Source organism: Colletes latitarsis, chromosome 4 (assembly GCF_051014445.1).
Source record: "Colletes latitarsis isolate SP2378_abdomen chromosome 4, iyColLati1, whole genome shotgun sequence".
Classification (NCBI taxonomy): domain Eukaryota; kingdom Metazoa; phylum Arthropoda; class Insecta; order Hymenoptera; family Colletidae; genus Colletes; species Colletes latitarsis.
In genome coordinates this window covers 36,516,976-36,529,034 of record NC_135137.1, presented here as the reverse complement: position 1 = coordinate 36,529,034, position 12,059 = coordinate 36,516,976, and the positions used below count along the sequence as shown (strand labels likewise).

The window sequence follows — 12,059 nt, the reverse complement described above, 5'->3', positions numbered from 1 at the left end:
CAGAATCCCCCATTAAAATTTTTCCCAGGGGTGGCCGAACACCTTGTATATGTAATTCTGTCATTATATTAAAATTAATAAAGTAAAGAAATATGTATTTTAAATTCATCTTTATCCATAAATTGTATTTTTGTCGTATCTATAAAAAATGTAATTTTTTTAGCAACATAAGAATATTGAATGTGAAATTACTGCAAAGAATTTTAGAACATCGATAAGTTTCCTTTTTCGTAAACTCACTCTGGCACATTTTTTAAGAACGATTGCGTTGAATAGAAGGGATGACACGGTTAGGGATAAAATGTTACCCCTAAAAATCTATCTAACCCCCTTTTCTGTAGCGTTATATGGGTAACCCACTGCTTTTTTTAAACCTTAATACGCTGGATTTTGTTCCTATCATCACACGTGCCAAGCATTGGCTCTAATGATTGAGCCAAATCATTCGAAGACGTTGTACAATTTTTGTATTATAGCATTTATATTGGATATATTATAAATAAATAACCCACAAGAATTTATAGTAGAAACAACTGCACCTTTTTACATACTTCTTACAAGTAACCTACCTTAAATACACATATATTATCAGAATTATTTTATAAACTGTAGAAAACGAACTTCGCTCATTTTATTTATATTTCATACTCGTAACGATAAAAATGTATAATTTTATAATTTATGAATATAAATAATATTTTCCTGTCTACAACATAATTATCTAATTACGAAAAAATTTTGTGTAGCAATTTTTATATTGTTGAAAATACGGAAAGTATGAAGGCAATTGAATTGCTCTGTTATGTATACAAGTAGTGATTGATTTTCATTTTCATAACTAACTTTCTTTTTAAATATTCAATACTTTCCCACAATTATTATAAAAACTTAATATCAGAAACATGTTTGCGATTCATTTAAATTCTGTTTAATGTATACAAATTTACTCACACATAAGACACATGTTGAATATTTTATAATTGCACAGTTAAAGTTACACGTGCTTGCTTTCGAAAGATCGTAATTTTTTGCACACAACACCTTATTAAATCACGTATCACTGGAAGATTAAACAAAATTGTGAGGATTTTTATACGAATGTTTTGTATAAATTAAATATTCACAGATCTTGAAACTTAAAAAATTAGTTTCAACGTTGTTTCTACGATATCACCGCGTCAACGTTCTAGAGAACAGCACGAGTCTTATACCAGTAACGTACTGAACTCTGACACACATAGCGTTCCTTCTTCTGATCGGGGTTGTGTTATTATTATTTAAAACAACCCTTCGAGCGACGCGGAGGGTAAAGTTACGAACCAGGACCTTTGAACAGAGGAAAGGGGGAACTAAAAAGTTGGAAGGGTGAACGGTTTTTGGTCCAGGTGCCAGCAATCTCTAGGGGTTAAAAGCAGGGGGTACGTGGAAACCAACTCTCTTCTGATTTCATTTTTTTTTAACAGTCTGTACAGAAAAAAATGTGGAACGACCAATATGACAACAATTTTGATTATTTAAAAATCATCGAATAAAAGATGATTAATATTTTACATCTAAATTTTATTTCTATTTTTAAAAACATATTCCTACTCATATCTTACTTAATCTCTTAAAATCACTCATAAATAGCAACTGAACATATATAACAATGATTGAAAATAATACATTCTTTGAATTTGAATTAATATTTTCAATTGTTGTATTTGTATCTGTATTAAATATATTACTCAAAATTGTATAAATATCTTCAACATTGTCCCCCTTATATCTAAACCATGAATGTGTTGCGTAGCAACAATGGTAATTATAATCTAAGCTTGATTCATGAATGTTATTATTGTTCCAGTTTAATTATCACCAGAATTCTCATTTCTAACATTTATCGAATTTGCAAATTCTTGGTGCCGGATGTAAGAAGGTTAAAATTAGTTTGAGTAATAAAAAACATTATACACAAGACTAAAGTTTTACAAGAACTAGACGACTACCTCCATTCACTGGCTTTTAATTGACCAGGATATGCTATATTTTTCCAAATTTGATTAAGGACGGTGTTTGAGTCTCCCCCTCCAAAAATTAATACAATGGATATGATAATCACACTGAGTATTGCATTCTGTTAAAAATTCAGTTATTGTATATGATATAGCAAACGTACAGTTTTTCTTTCGAGAAACCCGACTATTCTAAATGCCATCTATGCAATCACTATTGTACTAGTCTAGAAATGCATACAAATGTCCAAAATGTATAAGATGGGAAATATATGATTCCATGTCGACTTATAGAATAAAATCAGATATTAACGAGAATAAAACTAAGTATTGTTATATTTGTCTAAAACAAGGAACACTCACACATTGTTCTAAATCGTCTTCAGCTCATACAGTACACTCCTTGTGATTTCATCTCCCGCATTCAAGGCATTTCATCAAACCATCAAATTTACCGATATTCGAATAAACCTTCTTGCACAGCAGATATGGCATTTCGTTTTCATTTTCTCTACCTTCCTTAGATAATTTGTTAAATTCAAGGTTTCGTTTCTTTGATATTTGAAACTGCGTTGATAATTTTTGTTCGCTTTATGACTTATAATTCCTCATTTCATCTTTTCTAACTCATGTTTGTATAGCGAGTCTATTATGATTGATCATTCGCTATTTGGCTCTCTATAGTCTCTAATAATGGGGATCTGAGAGATTATCTTGAGCTGAAACAGCGAATGAATTATCCGATTTTGAAACACCACGCGAGAAATCATCTAACGATTATCTTCATAAATTTTGCGTACTTATTCAAGCACCACTTCTTAAATTCTTTTATTTGGTGAAATAGTTCAACAACACATTTTGCCATAAACACCTATAATAAAAGAATTTTATATGTGCTACACTGCTCGTTTGATGCGTCTTTGTCGAAGAGATTTGCCGCTTTATGAATCCAATGCTAAAAATGCCTGATCGATAAAATTCTATTAAACTTCACTTTATCAAATGAAATGACGTTGCTCTTGATCAAAAACTGATTACTTTTCATATTTGTTTTCAACAGTTAAACCAGATTTAATATTATTTTTTGAATCGGATAAACTTTTTTTTGAGAATCTAAAATTGGTTCTTTTAAAAGTATTTCAAGTCGTCCACTTGGTTAATTATCTATATCATGTTTTAATGATTCAGTTATTATAAATGTGTATACTGCTATTCAATTTGTGGAGTGCGTTTTGATAAGTTAACATTTTGTTTTATTTCCTTCTACTGCAGAAAGCATGCTAACTGAATGTTTATTTCATAAAGATGCACAGTTAATTTGTTTATACGTAAGTAGTCAAGGGTTATTGGTAGTTATATACTTTAGAATTTTACTAGATATATCTACATGTTGATGTTAACTATTGTTACGCAAATATAGCATTGCTATTATATATTTAAGTATCTAACGGCGTCTGTTATCACAACAAACCATCAAAAAATTGTTAATATGGATATGTTTTTCTCACTAAGTATTGCATATTGTTTCCGACATATTTTTTGAATGTATATGGAAGAAAAATTGATTCGATTGCGAGAAACTGTAAGTATCTATAGTCATCTAGCGGCCAAAAATTGCAATACCACAAAATATGTTACCCACCTAATTAGAAACTGAAATAGTGAATAATTAAACACCTATAGTAACTTGATTAAATTTATAATAAATTATGCACGTCATAATAATAAGCACAAAAATCATAAATAACAATTTTATTTTCGTTACTGAAAACATATTACGCATGAAATTTACCAAGCATAAAACTAAAAATTGTTTCTCAATTTTTGTTACGGTAACAAATAAATTTTCAATACACAAACAGAAAAAAATAGGTAAATTTTGCAGATTTATTAAACCTTATAGCACATACCATTTTCGGTACTCATGGAATACAAATGACACATATTGATCAAAAGCAGCTTGGTAGGGAACAGGTTGAGAACTGTGATTAAGGATTATATTCAACACTTTCCAAATCGCATTCGTTAAATGATATTTTTTTACACATACTATGATTGAAAAATTCAGGAGTACAACACCCTTCGTATCTCGAAATAAAAGTGAAATATCCAAAAATGTATTATTAAATTATATACTCTTTTTGGGCGGGGGCACACGAACGTTAAAACGACGTGCGTTGCCACGGATGTTACAACGTCCCCATGTAGAAATACATTGTTGTACATTAGAAAATACACACTACGAACGTGCGTCACTTTCAACGTCCGTCGTAATGTGCGTTGATTTTTTATCGACGTATTTATGCCAGAATGCATGTTGGGATACGTCGACGTACGTTTTCCATTTTATACCGAGAAATGTAGCAGGTAACACGAGCATCGATTTGCCGTAACGGCCGTTGAAATTCGACGTTTGTCGCAACGAACGTCATTTTAACGTTTCTGTACCCCCGATCTAATACCACACGGAACTTATGGTTAACTTGTATAATAAAGAAGCTGTGTCACTGGTAAGCTTTCTCCAAAAAATAAATATGGATATGACCATGAGTATTGCTAAATTACTACCACAAGCAAAACTACTTAAAAAGTATCAGAAGTCATACTTTCATGTGAGAAAACCGCCATCCATACAGCCACCTAGTGGCAAAAAATGCAAGTTAATAGATGATTCATACTAAGAGAAATATTCATTTTTTCTATCATTAAAATTTATTGTATATTATTACCGAATTAATACATCTTATGTTTAAATCCAACAAGATATTTTTTTCCATGGATTTAAAATCCCGAAACATTAATAATTTTAAATAACCAATATACTAGTATACATATAATGCTTCTTTATACTTATACATTTTTTATTGTTTAAAATATTCATTACAATTTTATTAGTATAATTAAACATTTAGTAAAGTATCTATATGCTTATTTATGCTGGTCCTAGTATATCTACATTTGTTGTTGTATCTTGAACATTACTATTAGCTATCATGTATTCTGAAACTGATATGTATATACCAACCAGTAATCCAATTACACTTGCTATGTAAATATTTCGTTGGAAAATAATACATGTTGCTACACAAAGACCAAAGTATGTAGCATACCGTGCAAGATTCTCTTGTTGTTTGCGGCTCAATATATCAGAATCTAAAATAAAAAAATTCATACTGTACTAAACATGTATTATTATCATCCATGCTTCAAACTAATAGTACCATAAATATATTATAAAACTTACTTATGCATAAAGAATCCTTCTTATGATATCCTTCTGCACATTGTATACACATATCTGGACCATCACCTGTACAACCATTACAGGCTTTGTCACAACCTAAATCACACAAAATGATTAATTTTTAAGTTATACCTCATAAATTTTCTATAAGAAAGTATTAAACTTTATTTGTCCTACACCTAACAATAAGCAAGGTATTTGTAAAAAAAAATTATACATATATTTCTTAAATATACATATCTAGTTTATATAAAATATTTCTTACAACTTACTTAAACATGCATAATCTCCTTCCTTATTAATACAAAAATGATTGCCAGGGCAATATGTATCACTTGTACTACATTCATCAATATCAAAACAACCTTGATCATCTAACATGTACCACCCTTTCATACATTTTTCACAATTGTTTGGCCCTGCTCCTTTGCAAGGACCATCACAAGCAGCATGACACTGAGAACAAAGTAATTTATTCTCATCTTTATAGGATTCATAAAATCCATTTGTACAGTCTGAACAATTATCTCCTTCATAGCCTTTATCACACAGGCATTCACCATTTCCTTTTCTAGTGCCTGCTCCTTTACATTTACCATTATTGTTACAAATTTTGTTTGGGAAACCTGGACATGGTACACATTGTGGACCAAAATGATCTTTTGGACAACAGCTTTCTGTCTGTTGAATACATATATAATCATATATATCTGGATGTGCTTGCTGACGATTGAACCACCAATCTTCCATTTCGGTTTCTAATTCTTCGGCTAAAGCATGGCACTGAGTTTCACCACGTTCTACCTCTTTACATAAATGTTCTTGTATTTCTATCAATCTAGTTTCACTTTTTAAATATGAACCTAATTTATCCTCTTCCCATGCACTATCACCACCATCAAATTTTTCACGACTAGTTCTTTCTATAGCCTGTTTAAAAAAAATTATTAACTGCAAATTGTACAATAAAGATGTACAGAAAATACATTGAAGAATTACAAAATAGTGCAACAAGTACCTTTATAAAAAGTTAATCTTTATAATTTGGCATATTTCTAATTGAAATATCTTTTTTAAAATTAAGAAACACCCAATATTTATAAAATAACATTTTTTAAAATCAACATACCTTCTTAAAACTATTTATTAAAATCTTACAAGCTGCACACTGTGGAAACTTCTGTGCTTTGAGCTCTTCATTTGAAGGTGTTTTATCACAATTTACGTAAGCAAATATATAAAATAAAATAAACAAACTTAACAACCGAAAAAAGTTGATATCACTGAGTTTTCGCATTATTCCACTCGAATGTACCGGCTAGTGTTCTACGTCAGTATTCACTCAAAAACTATGACAGAAAACTGTTTACTTCGTTTTGGGAATAGAAAAATATTAAAAAACTAAATAATTAATTATAAAATGTTTCGTAAACGGTCATAATTGCGCTAAATATTTCAATTATATGTAAAATAAGGAACAGGTTGCACAGACTTTTCTAGATTGACAGTAAAGGACCAGACGACAAAGCAAGTGTTTTGTAAAGGACATGCGCGTGTTTGACGAATGAATGCAAGTAAACCAATTCAAGAATGCCACATAATCTTCCTGATACATATTCTGATAAAAACTTATTGGAAAAATATTCCCCCATTCTACTTTAATTTTACCTTATATTTTAATAATAATTACTTTTTTCTCATTTTTTCCAATATTATTATAACGTCTATGTCATTATTAAAATAATTAATCAAAATCTACATATGTATAACTAATCTATCAATTTGAGAAGAGAAATACACTACTCAAAATTATGCAATCAAATTTGTGAATTAAATAAGATAACTTATTCCGATAATTTATATAATTCCCGATAATTTATAGCGAGTTTCAATAACTTCCCGTCGCGCCGCTGTATGTACATCAACCCTACGTCACGCGAATGCGTAACAAAACACATTGAAATGTTAGATATTTCTTGTATGTACAGATGGAGTACTGCATCCATGCAAAACTTCATGCGAACATCTATTGAGATACTGTATTTCATGGTAGGATTAGTGACGTGTCTTCAGTCGTGTCAAATTTTCAAAGGTTAGGAGTAAGGAATGTTTCTTTAATTACATCATTTTGTTTGACACTTAGAAAAAAATGTTGACGAAGTTTGAAACAAAATCCGCTCGTGTAAAAGGGCTATCCTTTCATCCAAAACGACCTTGGGTTCTTGCAAGGTAGAGGGCATGAATTTTCACCATTCGTTATTTTTTATTATAAATTGTTAAAATATATTTCAATAAGTGACACGTATTTCATTGATATTTAAGAAATATTAAGTTTTGTCAAATTAATAAAATTGTATAGAATACTATCTTGTTTTTAAGATTGTATGAAACATGCTTAAAATAAAATATTGCATGAATGAAAATTTATTCACAGAATTTTTATTATATTTAACTAAATAGAAATGGAAAGAAACAAAAATATTACATATTTCATATTTTTAAAACAATTACATTTAATTGTTTAGTTTAACAAAAATGTCAATTTATATGTTATAGTTTACACAATGGAGTTATACAGTTATGGGACTATCGTATGTGTACCCTATTAGATAAATTTGATGAACATGATGGACCTGTTCGTGGAATCTGCTTCCATAATCAACAACCATTATTTGTATCTGGTGGTGACGATTATAAGATTAAAGTATGGAATTATAAACAACGCAGATGCATTTTCACTCTATTAGGTCATTTAGATTATATTAGAACACTTGTATTCCATCAAGAGTACCCATGGATTCTAAGTGCATCGGATGATCAGACCATCCGTATTTGGAATTGGCAAAGTCGTACTTGCATTTGTGTGTTGACTGGACACAATCACTATGTTATGTGTGCACAGTTCCACCCTACAGAAGACATTATAGTATCAGCTTCTTTAGATCAAACTGTTAGAGTATGGGACATATCAGGTTTAAGAAAGAAAAATGTTGCTCCTGGGCCAGGAGGCCTGGAAGATCATTTAAAAAATCCTGGTGCAACCGATTTATTTGGCCAAGCTGATGCTGTAGTAAAGCATGTCCTTGAAGGGCATGATAGAGGTGTTAATTGGGCATGTTTTCATCCCACATTACCTTTAATCGTTTCTGGAGCAGATGATCGCCAGGTTAAAATGTGGAGGATGAATGATGCCAAAGCATGGGAGGTAGATACTTGCCGCGGACATTACAACAATGTTTCTTGTGTTTTGTTCCACCCTAGACAAGATCTAATCCTTTCTAATGCAGAAGATAAGAGTATCCGCGTCTGGGACATGACAAAACGCACATGCTTACACACGTTTAGGAGAGAGCATGAAAGATTTTGGGTTCTTGCTGCTCATCCTACTTTAAATCTCTTTGCTGCTGGTCATGATTCTGGAATGATCATTTTCAAACTCGAGAGAGAACGACCAGCGTATGCTGTGTACGGAAACGTCCTTTATTACGTAAAGGAACGTTTCCTCCGAAAATTAGATTTCACTACTTCAAAAGATACATCTGTTATGCAAATACGTGGGGGTGGAAAGACACCTCCGTATAGCATGTCATACAACCAAGCTGAAAACGCTGTTTTAATTTGTACAAGATCGCCTAACAATATCGAAAACAGTACTTATGATCTGTACATGATTCCTCGCGAGGGTGATTCGAATACCGATGCTGATACAAAACGGGCTTCTGGTGTCACTGCCATTTGGGTTGCTAGAAATCGATTTGCCGTATTAGATAGAGCATATTCGGTACGTATTTGGAAAAAAATTCAAATGGCTTCACAGACAATTCTAATTGATTAAATGTTTGTTGCAGTTAGTCATCAAGAATTTGAAAAACGAAGTTACGAAAAAGGTGCAGATTCCAAATTGCGATGAAATATTTTATGCCGGCACGGGTATGCTTCTTTTACGCGATGCTGACCAAGTAACGCTCTTTGACGTTCAGCAGAAGAGAACATTAGCAGAAGTAAAAATCTCGAAATGTAGATATGTAATTTGGTCAAGCGATATGTCTCACGTTGCTTTACTCGCGAAGCATACCGTTAATATTTGTAATCGCCGATTGGAGTCCCTTTGCTCTGTACACGAGAACACTAGAGTGAAATCAGGAGCTTGGGACGATTCTGGAGTATTTATTTACACTACCAGTAATCATATTAAATACGCAATCAACAACGGTGATCACGGGATCATCCGTACATTAGATCTACCAATATACGTAACTAGAGTCAAAGGCAATCAAGTTTACTGCCTGGACAGAGAATGTAGGCCGAGGATTCTTCGAATAGATCCAACCGAATATAAATTCAAACTGGCTTTAATCAACAGAAAGTACGAAGAAGTTTTACACATGGTTCGCAACGCAAATCTCGTTGGCCAGTCTATAATTGCATATCTACAACAAAAGGGGTATCCCGAAGTTGCCTTACACTTTGTCAAAGAAGAAAAAACTCGTTTCGGTCTTGCACTCGAATGTGGAAACATCGAAGTCGCTTTAGAAGCCGCGAGATCCCTTGATCAAAAATCCTGTTGGGAAAGCTTAGCTCAAGCAGCCTTACTGCAGGGTAATCATCAAGTTGTGGAGATGTGTTATCAGAGAACTAAGAATTTCGAAAAGTTATCGTTCCTTTACCTTATAACTGGTAACTTAGAAAAGTTACGTAAGATGATAAAGATCGCAGAAATTAGGAAAGATGTTTCTGGACAATACCAGGGTAGCTTGCTACTTGGTGATATTTATGAACGCGCAAAAATTTTACGAGTACGTATTCAATATCTTTCACTGTAGATTTAATTATTTCTTTTGAGAATATTCATTTTATCTTGTGTTACAGAATTCCGGCCAAGCATCTTTAGCTTATGTAACAGAGAAGATACACGGCATTTCATCTGCAGAAGATGACATTCAGTATAGTTCCATGAGTGAAGAACTTTCTGCCCTTGAAAAAGGAGCAGTGTACCTGCAACCTCCAGTTCCTATTCAACAAGCCGAAAATAATTGGCCGTTATTAACAGTTTCGAAAGGCTTCTTCGAGGGTGCAATGTTATCACGAGGAAAGAGTCAAGTAGCTGCTGCTTTGGCTCCAGAAGATGATAACACAGTGCCTGCTGAAGGATGGGGTAACGACGAAGAGTTAGGAATTGACGATGAAGAAGGTGGCGATATCGAACAACCTCCTGAAGGCGAAGAGAGCGCTGGATGGGACGTTGAAGAAGTGGATCTACCGCCAGAACTTGAAACTGCAGTAACTGCAGTGGAAGATGGCTACTTTTCGCCGCCAACGAAAGGAGTACCGCCAACGCAACATTGGATGAATAATTCCCAGTTAGTCGTGGATCATATACTAGCTGGATCTTTCGAAACTGCATTTAGATTATTGAACGATCAAATCGGCGTGGTTGAATTTGGGGCTTTCCAAAATCTCTTTATGAATACTTTCGCACGGGCTCGAACATCATTCGATACTTTACCAAATATACCTTCGTTGTATGGATATCCTCAGCGAAATTGGAAAGATACGAATCCCAAAGGCGGTTTACCAGCAATTGGGTTACATCTTACCGATTTAGTTCAGAGACTACAAGTATGCTATCACTTGACAACTGGCGGGAAATTCCCGGAAGCGGTGGAAAAGTTTCAAGCAATTTTACTGAGCGTGCCATTGCTAGTTGTCGAGACAAGACAAGATATTGCTGAAGCACAGCAGCTAATTCAAATTTGCAGAGAGTATATCCTAGGTTTGAAAATGGAGACTGACAAGAAGAACCTTCCTAAAGCTACTCTAGCTGAACAAAAACGAATCTGCGAAATGGCAGCCTATTTTACGCATTGCAATTTGCAACCAGTGCATCAAATTCTCACTTTAAGGATAGCTGTAAATATGTTCTTCAAACTAAAGAATTATAAAACTGCTTCATCCTTTGCAAGGAGATTGCTTGAGTTAGGACCCAAACCAGAATTAGCACAACAAATTAGGAAAATTTTACAGGTATGCATTTTGTCGTATGTACCCGTTATCATACGTAAATATAACATAATATTTTATTTCATTTTTCGTTTTTAGGCATGCGATAAAAACCCAGTGGATGAGCATCAATTAGCATACGACGAACATAATCCATTTTCGTTGTGTGCAAGCACGTTTGTTCCGATCTATAGAGGAAAACCGGAAGTCAAATGCCCATTATGCGGCGCAAGTTATTTACCACAATTTAAAGATACAGTGTGTAAAGTCTGTGAAGTTGCACTAATTGGTAAAGAATGTATTGGTCTGAGGATAAGCCCTATACAATTCCGATAATTTTTTGCTATAATTTCGCATTAATGTACCTAGCAATGATAATCTCATGATCATCTAAAAACTGTAATGCATTTTATTTTATTTTGCTATTTGTTAATTATGTTAGCTGTAAAAGGTATTATGTCATTCCAACAAAGTATTGTAAATATCATGAAACATAAACATATTACTAAATCTTACAAACATGTTTCCTTCAGTGATTTTCCGAAGAAAAGAAGAAGAATTTTGTACCACATCCGTATTGTTATTATGAATTCATATTAAAACAATGCAAAATATATTTTAAAAATATAGTGTTATAAAAAATTAAACTTCAGTAGAGATTATGTACGATTTTAATAGAATTTTGTATACTTGTTTCAAATATCTCTGATTTGTATAATTTATCGTGTGCATATTTAATAAATATTATTTTCAAGTGACTGTGTATAATATTCTTTTCGTTACGTATTTCGGACAAATCTAGCATTATTATGCTACAAATT

At 32.7% G+C, this 12,059-nt stretch overlaps 2 protein-coding genes across 3 annotated transcripts; one reads left to right on the top strand and one right to left on the bottom strand.

Moving 5' to 3' along the window:
- Positions 1-4,769: 4,769 nt before the first annotated feature.
- Positions 4,770-6,809, bottom strand: Creld (Cysteine rich with EGF like domains). Of its 2 annotated transcripts, none has more exons than XM_076763226.1 (4): positions 6,368-6,809; positions 5,511-6,168; positions 5,239-5,334; positions 4,770-5,147 (listed from the first exon to the last, which is right to left on the bottom strand). In XM_076763226.1, exons 1-4 carry the CDS (start codon positions 6,533-6,535, stop codon positions 4,927-4,929), a joined length of 1,143 nt encoding a protein of 380 aa, XP_076619341.1. In that variant the 5' UTR covers positions 6,536-6,809; the 3' UTR covers positions 4,770-4,926. The 2 variants fall into 2 exon arrangements, with proteins under 2 accessions (XP_076619341.1, XP_076619342.1); XM_076763227.1 differs by having other exon boundaries at positions 5,048-5,167.
- A 479-nt stretch (positions 6,810-7,288) lies between these two features.
- Positions 7,289-11,984, top strand: Alphacop (coatomer subunit alpha). Its single transcript, XM_076763692.1, has 5 exons — positions 7,289-7,467; positions 7,795-9,019; positions 9,087-10,034; positions 10,108-11,262; positions 11,338-11,984. Exons 1-5 carry the CDS (start codon positions 7,388-7,390, stop codon positions 11,572-11,574), a joined length of 3,645 nt encoding a protein of 1,214 aa, XP_076619807.1. The 5' UTR covers positions 7,289-7,387; the 3' UTR covers positions 11,575-11,984.
- The last annotated feature ends 75 nt before the right edge of the window (positions 11,985-12,059 follow it).